Consider the following 14819-nt stretch of genomic DNA (forward strand, 5'->3'; position numbering starts at 1 on the left):
AAAGAACAGTTTTCTTCTAGCAGCAGCCATCTCCCTAGGAGTTTGCCCTCGTCTGGTCCCACGCTGAAAACCCCTATCATTTTCTGGGGGTTTGGAGGAGGTGGTACTTGGGTAGGCTGAGGGCTACAGGGGTTTGGTGGATAATTATCTAGGGGCAGCTCTTTTTTACTGTACCCCTTTGAATAAACCAGTGGATAGGTGCTTGTGGGAATGCAGTGTAACTGTCCTGCCCCCTTCCCTTGAGCTGCTGGCTGAGGTAACTCCTCTGGGTCCCAGCTCCCCACTGCTGGCCAGGCACGCATGGCCTAAGGAGGCTGCTGGGCTGGGCTTCACCGGGGAGACTTGTGTCCCCCATACATAGTATGAGGAAGATGCAGGAGTGAAACACCCTGCTCCACGAGGGGAGGAACTGGGAGTCCTCCTGGCTGTGGGGCACTGCCAAGTTCAACAGCAGTACCAAGCGTGGGCTCCCTCCTTCCCCGGGTTACAGTGAGGGCCATCGCCTGACCTTCTCAAAATGGCGGCGGGGGTGGCGCCACCTGGACCTCTCCAAGATGGCGACGCAGGGCGGCCGGCCGCCGGAGCCTGGTTGTGCGAAGTGCGCTTGCGCGCCGGGGCCCTGAGTGCAGTGAAATTCCGGGAGGGAGGGGGGAGGAGGAGGTGGTGAGTGAGTGGTAGACACGAAGCGACGGGCTTAAGCCCTAGTTAGGGACCCTGTGTGCTACGGCGGCGCCCGACGCGGAGCCAGACCCCGGGGGGGCCAGGAGCGGGCGGCGTGAGGGGGACTCGCCGCCGCCGGCCAGTTCGTTCGCCGCCGCAGCGTCGCCGCCGCCGCCGCTCGGACTCCCTCCCCGGGCAGAGAGGGGGAGAATGACGGAGCTCCAGTCCGCCTTGCTACTGCGGAGGCAACTAGCAGGTACCGGGGCTGGGGCCGGGGCTGGGGGCCGCGGGCTGGGAGCCCCGCTCAGGGAGGCAAGCTGCGTCGGGCCTGTGGCGGACGGGAGCTGGCGGTGGGGGGCGGGAGCATGAGGTCGGGGGGGGGGGAGTTACGGGCCGGTTGTGTGGACAGGCGTGGGGGGAGGAGGGGAGATTGGGGCACCCCTTCCCCCCGCGCCGGGAGCTGAGGGAACTAGGCCGCCGGGGGGAGGGGGAGCTGCGTGGTGGAAGCGGGGGAGGGGCTCAGACTGGGGTGCTTGGAGGGCCCTAATGGGGGTTAGGGTCTTTCCTTCCCTCTGCGATGGAGGTGGCTGTCGGGCGCGTTGGAGTCTCCCCCCACCTCCTCCTTGGTGGCAGGCGGAGTGGGGGGGGGGTCCCCTTGTGTTCTCTCGGGGCGGGGCCTAAAGAGGATTTGAGGGACTCCCTTGTGGTCCCCCCGTGAACGTGCCCAGGGTTTTCCCCCTTCCCTGCTAGGCTGGGGTGCTGCTCAGTAACAAAGCTCCAGGAGGCGATGGCTTGTCTTGTCTCTGGGGGGCTGAGTCCCCCCCCTTACGGCGAGGGTCTGCAGCTGTCACAGCCCCTCTTTCCCCCGAAGCAGCGGGCATGGCGCTCCCCCCTGCTCTGGGGAAGGGTGGGCATCTTCCTCCTCCCTTCTTTTGTTTTAAGCTCTAAAGTAGGAGGCTCGGGGTGGGGTGGGAATCTGACACGCCTGGGGTCTGGGCTGGAGGCGTGCGGGTGCCAAGTAGGGGTAGGGGGCTGGGACTGGGGGTGCAGGATGGAAGACGGTGGCGAGATCCGGCTCTGCCCCAGGTGTCTTGGGGGAGGGGAGGCGATAGACAAGGTCGGGGTCGCTGCTTGGTTCACTTTCTGACTCGCTTCTCGATCTCCCCTCCCCCTTCCTTTGTCCCTGGCCTGACCAGCCTTGCATGGCTAGCACAGTGCCTCAGCCACTGCTGCTGATACAAGGGGACCTGGCTCGGCTCGGCCTGTCCCGGCGGCAGCGCCGAGCATGCGCGGGGCCGCCCGGGCGGCTGGTCTCACAATGCAGCTCCATGTGCTGCTAGCTGCCAGATTTAAAGAGAAATGATCCAGCAGTTGTGGCTGTGTCGGCTGCAGCAAGCAGCGTGTCATTTTCTTTTCTCCCTCCCTGCCGGAGCACATGCTCCCCCTGGATCCCTCTAGTTTCCTGCTACCAGAATGAAGTAATCTCCTTTAAAAACAGATTTACCCGGTATTTGACTAAGGTGTTAGTCAAACCTAATGGCCTTTGCCTTGTCTTGTGCAAAAAAAGATTGCTTCACATCATAAGGAAATGTATGGTATGAAGTATAACTAAACTCTGACAAATGAGGCTTTAGTGAGTGGAGGAGTCACACAGGGGAAGGAGTCATTCAGTGACAATGGAAACCCAAGTGTAGCTCTAGTGTCAGAGGAATTACTGGAATTAGACTTGGAAAAAAAGCAGTAGAAATTGTCCTGTACAGGGGCAGTCCTTCCTGGGACTTGTTCCCTCAGCAGAATGAGGGAACAAGATGACGAGTAGCTCTCTTCCAGTATTAATGTCTAGCTTGCGACATAAGCAATTTGTAGACTTTTTTTTTATATAAACTTAAAAAAAAATGCAACTTCCTGCTCTCTCTCTTGCTTTAAATGAGTAGGTCTACATTGCAAAAGAATGCATGAACTCAGGTTACTAATGTGAGTTAAAATTAGGGTGACCAGATAGAAATCAGGACACTTTTTTGGTGGGCGGGGTTAGTTGCATATAAGACCAAGCTCATAATATTGGGAGAGTCCCGATAATATTGGGATGTCTGGTCACCCTCGTTAAAATAACAGTGAAGACAAGGCAACTCTGCTGTTAATTCAGGTTAGCAACTAGAGTTCAACCCCAGGCTCCTCTAAGGTTTGAACTCTAGCTGCTGACCCAGATTAAAAACCAAGTTGCTGTGTGTTCACTGATTTAACGTTACCTACATTAAACAAAAATTCTGTCTGGTAAACTACACGTGTAACAGTGTTAACTAGTGTATAATCTCTTAAAGATGGTGTAGGAAAAGTTGTAAGGAAGGTGTCCAATGCATAATGAGGCTAAAATTAATAGTGTTAGCAATGGCAGTGTTGAATGTATCTGTTCACTTTTTGCAGTACTGAAAATCTTATGGTCTCGACACTCAGTGTATAGAGTTGTCCAGAAATCCTATGGTTTCTTAGAAGGACTTATTGTTTGCATCTTTTTGTGAATAGGCATTGGGTGTATGCAGTGAAAGTGGTCTATTTTGTCGTAATTGCAAAGCTCAGTAACTGCAATAAAGACTTTCTGCTTCGAGTCACTGATGCTTCTCTGACAAAATGAATAATCAAATGCCTCAAAGACACGGCTTATGATCACAAACCAAAAATTCTTGGTTATATATTCTTTAACTCAAGAGTTACGAGACCAAATGATGGCATAAATCAATAGACACAGTACATTACTGTTTTGGTGGCATTACTCCTGAAGATTGCATAATTTGATATTAGATTTCTTGAAAGAATGGTAAAGAAACTATGTAGATTTGATTTCTGTAAGGAGTCTCTGAAATCCTGGGTGGCTCCAGCATAGGGCTAACAAGAAAAAAGTATGGGTAACTTCAGAGACTGGGCACTTGAGTGTACAGGTAGAATTGGTTTCAGTGCTTTGGGCTTAACTTGTATGCCCTTTCTGTTGATGAACTCCTGCTTAACTGAAACTTCAGTTTTAAAATGTGCTTTCACACATTTTAAAAGACAACTAGTGAGACAACTTTAAAAACTTGTCACCATTGCCATCACTAATTCAACAGTATTGGGAGGAACAGTGCAAATGCTCTGTAATAGTACTTGGAACAGATCTAACCCAGTGTTATGATAATGCAGCTGGTAGCCCTTCCCCACGTGGGTTCCCATTGTAGAATTCTGTGGTGCGCTGAACCTATGGTAAAGTCTAAACTTTTGGGAGGGAGGAGGGGGAGGTAAAGGGACCTTGAAGTCTTTGAAGTACTACTTCTACTTGTCAAAATGATCACCCAAAGGACACTTCTCCATATTTTGATAGCATGGATGGGATTTCTAAAAAGCAAATTGAGCAGAAACTTGAGACTCTCAGACACTGCTCTTTTTGATAGGCCACTTGAAATCCTAATGCAGAGGTTGGACTTGATGATGTGTCTGTCATCTGACCCCACTGCTGGCTGCCTTCTTCCAAGTCTGTTTAATTTTTTCACACCCACAATATTTGCTGTACCTCCAAACAAACTGTAACCTACTAATATTCTGATACTGCTGTTTGCTTCTGGTGGGACTAGTACTTCACACTCAGCGCTATGCATAGTAGGAAGGCTGGTGAGTCACAGGATGGGATGCAGGGCGGGGGCTGAGTAAAGACAGCAAGTACATGTCTGAGATGCTTTGTGTGATCAAAGTTTGGTAAAATAGTTCTCCTACTACTTAAAAAGATAAGGGTATTACCTGAGCACAAGAGGTCTGAATCAGAGCTGTTAGACTTGGAGCAGGGGGTGGGTGGGGAGCCTGAGAGCTGAGGGTAGAGGGGGAAAAAAATAGTGGCTCTAAGAGCCATCAGTAGGGCAAGGAGTGGGATAGAGATTGACTGACTGCATTCTCCCAATGTAGTTAGGAGGGAGAAAAGTGGGGTCATAGCAATTATAATCCCACTTCCCTTATACTTCTACTGGTAGTAAAGTACTTGGTATAGGAAATTGTTTCCCTCCTCCCACCCCCAATCTGTGGCAAAGTACCATAGACTTCAATAGAAGTTGGTTGGCACTGTATGTATCCAAGAGCAGCTTTTAACCAGGGTATCACTATCTTTAAAGTAAGCCATCTTCCCCACTAGCTAGAAATGTAACTTTCTCTAAAAGAAAATACAAACTTGAGCAGAACCTTTAATTAAACATCTTTAAACATGGAGATGTAATGACACTAGGGAAAGCTGTAGGTACTCATGTACAATCTGCCACAATATGCTACCCTGGTTATCTTTTTGCATTGTGGGAAGTCTAGCTACCAGAAAGCTGGTTCCCAGTAGTGCTGTAACTTAAATCTTGAGTTGCTGCTGCCAATGCTTCTGTCATCTGACAGGGTGATCCTCTTGCCTGTATGAAAGTAATAGTCATAGCCAAGTGCTAACCCTTTTCTTGTCCTGGATAACACTAACATCTAAAGCTGTAGATGTGTTGAGCCTAATTTCTCAACCTGACTTGAGATGTGAATATATCTGATTTTGTATCCAACTTTCTTCCTCTTTCCACCTTGCTCTAAGGGTATGTCTACACTACGAGACTAGTTCGATTTTACTTAAATTGAATATGTGGAATCGATATTACAAAGTCAAACGTGTGTATCCACACTAAGGACAGTAATTCGACTTTGTGAGCCCACACTAACGGGGCAAGCGTCAACATTGGAAGCAGTGCACTGTGGGCAGCTATCCCACCGTTCCCGCAGTCCCCGCTGCCCATTGGAATTCTGGGTCGAGCCCCCAATGCCTGCTGGGGAAAAAAATGCGTCGAGGGTGGTTTTGGGTAACTGTCGTCATCCAACTGTCACTCCCGCCTTCCCTCCCTGAAAGCGCTGGCGGGCAATCAGTTCGCGCACTTTTCTGGTGAGTGACCGCACGGACGCCACAGCACTGCGAGCATGGAGCCCGCTGCGACCATCACTGCAGTTATGGCCGTTGTCAACACCTCGCACCTTATCGTCCACTTTTTCCAGAGGCAGATGCTGAGAAATCGGGCAAGGAGGCTACAGCAGTGCGGTGAGGACATGAAGTCTGAGTGTGGCACAGACCTCTCTCAAAGCACAGGACCCCGCGCCGTGAACATCATGGTGGCAATGGGTCATGTTGATGCTGTGGAACGGCGATTCTGGGCCCGGGAAACAAGCACAGACTGGTGGGACCGCATAGTGCTGCAGGTCTGGGATGAATCACAGTGGCTGCGAAACTTTCGGATGCGGAAGGGAACTTTCCTGGAACTTTGTGAGCTGCTGTCCCCTACCCTGAAGCGCAAGGACACCCAGATGCGAGCAGCCCTGATTGTCCAAAAGCCAGTGGCCATAGCCCTCTGGAAGCTTGCAACGCCAGACAGCTACCGGTCAATCGCGAACCACTTTGGCGTGGGCAAATCTACCGTGGGGGTTGCTGTGATGCAAGTAGCCAACACAATTGTTGAGCTACTGCTCTGCAAGGTAGTGACCCTGGGAAACGTGCAGGCCATCATAGATGGCTTTGCTGCGATGGGATTCCCAAACTGCGGTGGGGCTATAGATGGAACTCGCATCCCTATCCTGGGACCGGACCACCAGGCCAGCCAGTACATTAACCGAAAGGGCTACTTTTCAATGGTGCTGCAAGCACTGGTAAAACGTCCCCTATGGTCCACCAACATCAACGTCGGATGGCCGGGCAAGGTTCATGACGCTCGTGTTTTCAGGAACTCTGGTCTGTTTAGATGGCTGCAGGAAGGTATTTACTTCCCGGACCACAAAATAACTGTTGGGGATGTGGAGATGCCTATAGTGATCCTCGGGGACCCAGCCTACCCACTAATGCCCTGGCTCATGAAGCCCTATACAGGCGCCCTGGACACTGAAAAAGAACTCTTCAACTACCGTCTGAGCAAGTGCAGAATGGTGGTGGAGTGTGCTTTTGGGCGTCTCAAGGGGAGATGGAGAAGCTTACTGACTCGCTGTGATCTCAGCGAAACCAATATCCCCATTGTTATTGCAGCTTGCTGTGTGCTCCACAGTCGCTGTGTGCTCCACAGTCTCTGTGAGAGCAAGGGGGAGACCTTTATGGCGGGGTGGGAGGTTGAGGCAAATAGCCTGGCTTCTGATTACGCCCAGACAGCCGTGCGATTAGAAGAGCCCAGCGGGACGCGCTGTGCATCCAGGAGGCTTTGAAAGCTAGGTTCCTCACTGAGCAGGGTAACCTGTGACTATTCTCTTTGTTTAAAGAGAAGCTGAACCTGCCCCCGTTTCTTTACCCAGTTTATGTTGACTATCCTCTCCAGCTACATACCCCGTTCACCCCCCCCTTCCAACACACGTTTAAAAATAAAATAAATGGAACTTTGTTAATGAACACCGTTTTCTTTATTACGGGTTTCGCGGTAAAGTGTTGAAACTGGGATGCAGACTGGTGGGGAGCAGGCGTAGTGATGGAAAGGACCGCTGCATAAGATCTCTAACTGCCCTCCCCCGCCACAAACTCACATAGCCCCCCCCACCCCCCCGAACATGAAAACCACCTCCAAGACTGACCAGGGTGCCTAGTGACTGCAATGTGAGTGACCTGCTGCTGAACCTGCCCCGTGTCTGTACCCTGGTAAAGGTGACTGTCCTGTCCAATTACCAACCCCCTTCCCCCCCCTTCAAACACACTCTCCTCTAAAAGAAAATGATGGAAACAGTAATTAACAGAAACGTATTTTTTATTAGCAACTACACAGTTAGGGGATGAAACTGGGCCGGGGGCTTGGGTGAGGCGGGAAGGAAAGGACTTATCAAATTTTGGGGAATGAGAGCCTTCTGGTACTTGAGCAGTCTGCAGGGGTGGAGTGACAGTTTTCACGGCCCCTGCCGCCCCTCCTTCTTGGGACTTTGGGTGAGGGGGGTATGGGACTTTGTGGCGGGGGAGGGCGGTTAGAGATACACTGCAGCGGGGATCTGTCCTCCGGCCTCCGGTCCTGCAGAACATCCACAAGGCGCCGGAGCGTGTCCGTTTGCTCCCTCATTAGTCCAAGCAGCGTTTGAGTCGCCTGCTGGTCTTCTTGCCGCCACCTCTCCGCCCGTTCTATGTGTGGTCGATTGGATTTGCGACATGTTCTCCCTCCACTGGGTCTGCTGGGCCACCTCAGCTCGGGAGCAGCCCATAAGTTCTGAGAACATGTCGTCCCGTGTCCTTTTCTTTCTCCGCCTAATCTGCGCCAGCCTCTGGAGGGGGATGCCAGGGTAGGTCGGGAGACACTCGCAGCTGTGGGATGGGGAAAAAAGGAGTGAATTCCTCAAAAGATAGACTATGTTCATTGTTCACAAAAATGTTTCTCTGTGAACAAGACCATGCACAGCACCTATCACATGCGCACTCAGGACAAGGTCAAATTTTCGGCCTTCGCATTCAGTGCCTGGGGTCTTGCAGTGGAGATCAGACAAGCGGGGCAGGACAGCGGAATTCGGGTAGCAGGCTGACATGGTAAGCCGTAGACTTTTGGCTGCTTAAAACTTAAATTATAGCAGTGTCCTCCTTTCACGTTCAAAGCAATGCTCCTAGCGTTGGCCAGTTCTTGCTGCCGGCAATCCGGCAAGCATGAACTCTGCCCCGTCCCACCCCCTCGCGGCTATCCCCGGGAAAGATCCCCTGTATGCTGCCCCTCTCCCGCCTCCACCGCGTGGCTGTAAAACGCCGGTTACAGTTCTGTAATGGAACAAGCAAGCAGTCCCAACAGTAACATTCCCCTAATTCTAAGCAGGTCACCATGAGCGACATCACTCTGCTGAGGATTTCTGGGACAGAGAAAGACTGCATGCTGCGTGAAAGCCAGCAAAAACCAGGGCCGTATGCCGCCATGCTCTGCAAGGCAATGATCCCAGAGTACTTGATGATAGCCTGGCGCGGAAAAGTTTCCTACCACGAGGACACAATAAGGCCGCTCTCCCCAGGAACCTCATGAAAGGCTTTCCAATTACCTCCAGGAGAGTTTCGTGGAGATGTCCCATGAGGATTTCAGCTCTATCCCCGGACATATAGACCTTCTTTTGCAGTAGTTGCACTGCCAAGGACTAAAACGTTAAGCGCCTAGGGCAAACTAATAATGAAAAACCCATTGTTAATATTCCTGTTCTGTTCAAAATGTTTACATGTTTTAAACACTTACCGACTGATCCTTCCCCTGATTCTGGGTCCTGGTTAACGCCTGGGGATGGTTGGTAGGGGATCTCTGTGAGGGTGATGAAGAGATCCTGGCTGTCGGGGAAATCAGCGTTGTAAGCGCTGTTGACTGCCTCGTCCTCCTCATCTTCCCTGTCCGCTAACATCTCCAAGGAAGCGGCCGTTGACAATATACCATCCTCAGAGTCCACGGTCAGTGGTGGGGTAGTGGTGGCGGCCGCACCTAGAATGGAATGCAGTGCCTCGTAGAAACGGCATGTCTGGGGCTGGGATCCGGAGCGTCCGTTTGCCTCTTTGGTCTTCTGGTACCTTTGTCTCAGCTTCTTGATTTTTCACGCGGCACTGCGTTGCATCCCGGCTGTATCCTCTCTCTGTCATGGCTTTTGAGATCTCCTCGTAGATCTTTGCGTTTCGTCTTTTCGATCGCAGGTCCGAAAGCACGGACTCATCGCCCCACACAGCGATCAGATCCAAGACTTCCTGATCAGTCCATGCTGGGGCCCTCTTTCTATTCTGAGATTGCATGGTCAACTCCGCTGGAGAGCTCTGCATCGTTGCCAGTGCTGCTGAGCTCGCCACGCTGTCCAAACAGGAAATGAGATTCAAACTGCCCAGACAGGAAAAGGAATTCAAATTTTCCCGGGGCTTTTCCTGTGTGGCTGGTCAGAGCATCCGAGCTCGGACTGCTGTCCAGAGCGTCAGGGTGGTGCACTGTGGGATAGCTCCCGGAGCTATTAGCGTCGATTTCCATCCACACCTACCCTAATTGGACATGGCCATGTCGAATTTAGCGCTACTCCCCTCGTCGGGGAGGAGTACAGAAATTTAAAGAGACCTCTATGTCGAACTAAATAGCTTCGTTGTGTGGACGGATGCAGGGTTAATTCTATTTAACGCTGCTAAATTCGACATAACCTCCTAGTGTAGACCAGGCCTAAGATGCTAATAGATCTTGTCTGTCTCTCTTCAATGTAGACTCGACAGTCCTGTTTTTAGTAAAGGATGCATTGACAGAAGCAATAAATAACTTTTCACATATCAAATTATAGACACTATCAGTGTTACAATGTGCATGTACTTTCAGTATATCAACTAGATCCTGGACTAATATAAGAAGCTGTCAAATCTTGACTAAAGGAGTCCTATTGTGTAATCGAAGGTTAATAGTAGTCAGACTTAACATGGCAAGCCTTACTTTATATGGGACAGGCAGATGTAACATTCACACTGGTAATTAGTTGGTATTGTCCAACTCTGATTTTGTATTTAAAGGGGAAGCATTAATTACTACCATCACCAGAGCAGCAGTATTTCTGGGACAGCTGTACCAGAGAGAGAAGTGACCAAATAGGAACTAAACTTAAAGTGGATGGGCTTTTTGACTCCAGTGGCCTTTCCTACCCAGCAAATCCTTTGTCCTGAAGTATACCCTAATTAACGCTAGTAGCTTCCCCTTACTCCCCTTCCATCAAAGTAAATTAAGTTGCCAGACATCAACACAGCCAACTCAACCATGTTCTGGTTGGATTTTCTAATTTCTGTTGGTGACAGTAACCAAGGTGACCATTAAATTAAGAACTTTCTCTTCCTCTTCACCCCACAAAAAACTGTCAGCTAAGCATAATTACCCTTTTCTTTTGCGTTATAATACCTAAAGTATGAGTAACTCTAGATTTCTGATGGTAGCGATTTCTTTGTCTGCTCCTGGAGAACAGTAGAAGTTGGGAATACTACATGAATAGATACTTTCATGTACGAGTCTTGGAAAAACAAGACACATCTCACTGAGAACATACTGGGTCAGACCAAAGGTCTATCTAGCCCAGTATCCTGTCTTCTGACAGTGGCCAATACCAGGTGCCCCAGAGGGAATGAACAGAACAGGTAATCATCAAGTGATGTAGTACTATCAAGGGATGCTGTGGGATGAGGAGCAATCATAGTGCCTTCTGGGAATACCCACACCGTATCAAAACAAAAGTTTCTTCAATCAGGCAGACTAATTTTGGGGTTTTTTTTCGCCTAAATTCCTTGAGAGATGGCCTGACTTCCAGGTACCTGTTTATGATAATGGCAAAGATTCTGTTTTGTCTTTAGTGTAGCTAAAACAGCTAACTGCTTCAGAAATGTGCTTCACAGGAAATGGATTAACTCAGTGGTCCCCCAACCTTTTTCATCTGGCGGGCACCAGATGACGAGCCACGGAGGACCGTGGCGCCAGACGAGCATCTGCCGAAATGCCACCGAGAAGCGGCAACGTCAATAGGCATCGCTGCCGAGAAGCAGCGTCATCCAGAGGCGTTGCTGCCGAAATGCTGCCAAAAATCAACGGCATTTCGGTGATGACGCTGCTTCTTGGCAGCCAGTACACAGGCACACTTAGATGCCCCAGCGGGCGCCATGGTGCCCATGGGCACTGCGTTGGGGACTTCTGGATTAACTTGTATCATAATTTCTTTTCTAATATGACTTCATTATGTTTGGTCCATCTTTCCTTAATCCTCATTTTTAAAAAAAATACTTTATTGTAACTAAGTATGTAAGACTGCCTTCTGCTTGTGCTGTCTTGTCTTTCTAATGGAAAACGTAACTACATCTCCAGTTCAGAAAGGATTAAATAGGCATTTGTTTTAAGCTTTTTTCCTTTCAAAGCTGTAGTTCTACAGCTTTAAACATCCCGGCTGAGAATAACTGGTTCTCATAAATTAAACTCTTATCTCTGCCAGAAATACCAGTGTTCTGGATCATTTTCCTTCTTGTAAAATTACTACTTCAAACTCTCATCTCGATCTAAACACCCTTGCTGGGACATTTTCAGGGTCTTAACTTAGCCTTGAAATCATGGTTCTAAAGCATGTCTGAACTATTTCTGCAGGAATAACACTAACTTTTTATGCACTCATCTTAACTCATGCCAGATCCTCTTGATGCAACTTTGTCACTATTGCCGGTATCGAGGACCCAGTTCAATTAAATTGAAACTGGAAGAAGTACCTTTTGCTTGCTACTCTGAAAGCCCTTTCAGGGAAGTGTAGGGTTAGTGGAATAGTACAAGTGTCAACCAGAGTAAATATGAAAATCAGATCTTCTAAAGAAGGAAAAGATTGAGTAAAAATCTTGAAAATAGTGGGAAGTAGAGTTCTCCTCTCTTATGCTTGATTTCAGATTTGTGTAAACTAATGGTTTAACCAGTTTGTGTAGCAATTAATATCTCAGTCCTACCCAATCTATCTCTACTGCTTCTTTTATACTGTAACTTGTACATCCTTGCAGGTAATGGTAGGAATACCCCACCATGCCAGTGAAATTCATGCCTTCTTAGGGCAGGTCTGCATTAGAAGCACTACATTGGCACCGCTGCAGTGCATCTGGTGAAGATGCTCTATGGTGATGGGAGAGCATCTCCTGCTGACATAGCATGGTGTGGACAGCGCTTAGGTCACTAACTTCCGTTGCTCGGGGGTGTCTCCCCTCCTCCCCCCACATGCCCCTGGTTGATGTAAATTAGATCGACTTAAAGCAGTAGTGTAGACCTTCCCTCAGATTGAGCTTTGGCAGGATCTATTTGATATCTCCAAAGGCAGGACCTTCTGATTTAGCCACCTAAGCCACCCTGCAACACTCATACTTACTAGACATAAACTTCCCTTCTGCTCTTTGAGTCCAGGGTAGATCAACTGGAGCACTGATCAGATGTCTAGCCCCTGTAAGAACACTAAGTATAGCTATCTAAATGTAATAAGATTCCATAGAAATAACTGGCTCTCCTAATAACAAATGACTCAAATGATAGTAATGCTTTTGCTGGCCTTGATAGAATTGGTCAAGGTAGTTTATATCTTCTGAACAAGAAGGATTTCCTTCCTGTAGGAAATCAACTAAATACTCCAGAGCTAAAACTGGCTAGTCAAGCTAGCTGCAGTGACTCAAACCTGGTATTCACAAACTATATTCTGAAGAGTTGCTTGGGGAGAGAACCAACTTGTCTTACAGCAGTTCTGAATAACAATGGAGCCTAGAACTATGAATAACAGGTTTTAGTATCTTGCTGTTAGCAAAGGAAAACAAGCTGGAAAAGTGCCTTTTGAATTACTCAACTTCTCCTGTGCATGTTATGGGAAATGTTGCTGGTGCTATGGTTGTGGGGCTTTTGGTTTTGGTATTTTTGGGCAGAGTGCTAGGATGTTAACATCTCAATATGGCATATTCCTGTGTGCTGTCAGCCCACTTCTAATGGGTGGATTCCCTGGAATGCATGCTATTATGTAGAACTAAATAAACAAATGCTGGCTCAAGTTTCATACTCTGAAAATCAGTGAGTCTGACCACTTTCATAACCAGTACGTTATGGGTTCACACCAAAGACACTCAGATCATCTGAAATGAGATACTAAACAAGACAATTACTTTTGCAACTTCTAAGGATTTGAATTTGACTACCTTAATCTATTTCCTAAATGTACCTGTTGCAATTATAATATGCTGTAACTTGTGCCTGTTTCCTCCTTGCAGGCCAATCAACTAAAATGTCAGACTTGGTAATTACTGGTAGTAAGCCTTATGGAAATGATGTCTTCAAGTGAATTTTCCCCAAAAGCAAGATAACAAGACCAGATAATTAAAATGGCTGTTTTGAACCTAGAATGCTTACATGTGATAAAGACTTGCAGAGGTTCATGGGTATCTTAACTTTTTTCCCCTAAATCCCCCAATTTGCTTTCTGATTTTGGGGGGGAGGGGAATTCATCTTTCAGTGTGCTCCCTCAAAGATAGAAGGGGGGAGGGGGAAATCTATAAAATCTCCCCTTTAACTTCTGATGCTATTTTCTTCTAAAGGAAGATAGAGAGGAGGAAACTAAACAATAGTGGTCCTATGCTATTCTTCACACTTAAACGATTTCCCCAAATAATAAATATAAGATGGTGTTACTTGTGTATTGAGGATGGAAATATAAATAGCAGTGCTTTAAGGCAACCTTTACAACGACCTGGTCATTTAGCTGTTTAGTGACTTGACTTGACTAAGCCACTGAAAAATATCACCATAACAGGAAATTTAGGATTAGTTAAAAGCTTTCCTGGCCACATTTCAGCATTCAGAAGCTAGTACTGTACAGAAACACAAACTAAATGCAGTGAGGTAAAACTAAGGTTGGCTTAAGTCTTGAATCCTACTTCTGCTGCAGGTGCTACATTAACTAATTTGCTGTGATACTACCTTTCCTTGATCTCTACAGTGGATCAGTTCTGTTCTATTAGGGATATAGATTCCACTGCTTTCTTACCTTCTAACGTGGCTCTATCTTATCTACTAGTACACCCAAAGAACATGTGATATTTATTGAGTGACTCTTGGCTTGTAAGCCTTCTGTGTTCCTGACTTGCTCAAGGAATCTAACTGTCCCTCTAACTTTGTAGATCAGCTTAGTGTCCTTATTTGCATAGTCTTGCATGAGTTGCTTGTGTTGTGATGAGAGTTCACCTACTGGCTAATGGCTTGCCTGGTAGGTTTAGGTTAAAACTGCTCCTCCCAACTAGTGAAATAAGGGGTTGTAGTCTAGTTTGTATCAATAAAGTGATCCTGCATCTTGCTTGGATTTAAGCAACAGTATGCCCAGTGGGATCCTTGTGTCCCTCTTTCAGGACAAGAACTCAAGACTCTGCCTCACTAGAGGCTACCCAGTTTGATAATCTTGTGATTTTCTTTTTAAAATGAAAATCAGACTAAGTCTTCTACATCTCATGAAACCTTCTGTGTGAGGATGAGGATACTTGTGATTATTCCTAGACAACTACCCTCTTTGGAGGAAACTACCTTCTGGAGGAAACTTGACTCCAGGAAGCAATGTCTTCAGGGCACTAACTCCTAAACTGCAAATTAACTCCGTTTTCAACCTGGTAGCAGCACAGAGAATAGTAGGGATGGAGAAAAGCTTTATATAATTCAAGATCTAGA

The 14819-nt window shown here is 47.8% G+C and overlaps 1 protein-coding gene across 2 annotated transcripts in view; it reads left to right on the forward strand.

Moving 5' to 3' along the window:
• Positions 1 to 808: 808 nt before the first annotated feature.
• Positions 809 to 14819, forward strand: part of UBE2G1 (ubiquitin conjugating enzyme E2 G1) — a 46479-nt gene continuing 32468 nt past the window's right edge. Inside the window, exon 1 of one of the 2 annotated variants that reach the window (XM_065418094.1) lies at positions 809 to 916. In XM_065418094.1, coding sequence (XP_065274166.1) covers positions 871 to 916 — 46 coding nt within the window. In that variant the 5' untranslated portion in view covers positions 809 to 870. The remainder of the gene's footprint in view (positions 917 to 14819) is intronic. The other variant, XM_065418096.1, reaches the window with a different exon arrangement.

This window comes from Emys orbicularis, chromosome 17, assembly GCF_028017835.1.
Source record: "Emys orbicularis isolate rEmyOrb1 chromosome 17, rEmyOrb1.hap1, whole genome shotgun sequence".
Taxonomy (NCBI): domain Eukaryota; kingdom Metazoa; phylum Chordata; order Testudines; family Emydidae; genus Emys; species Emys orbicularis.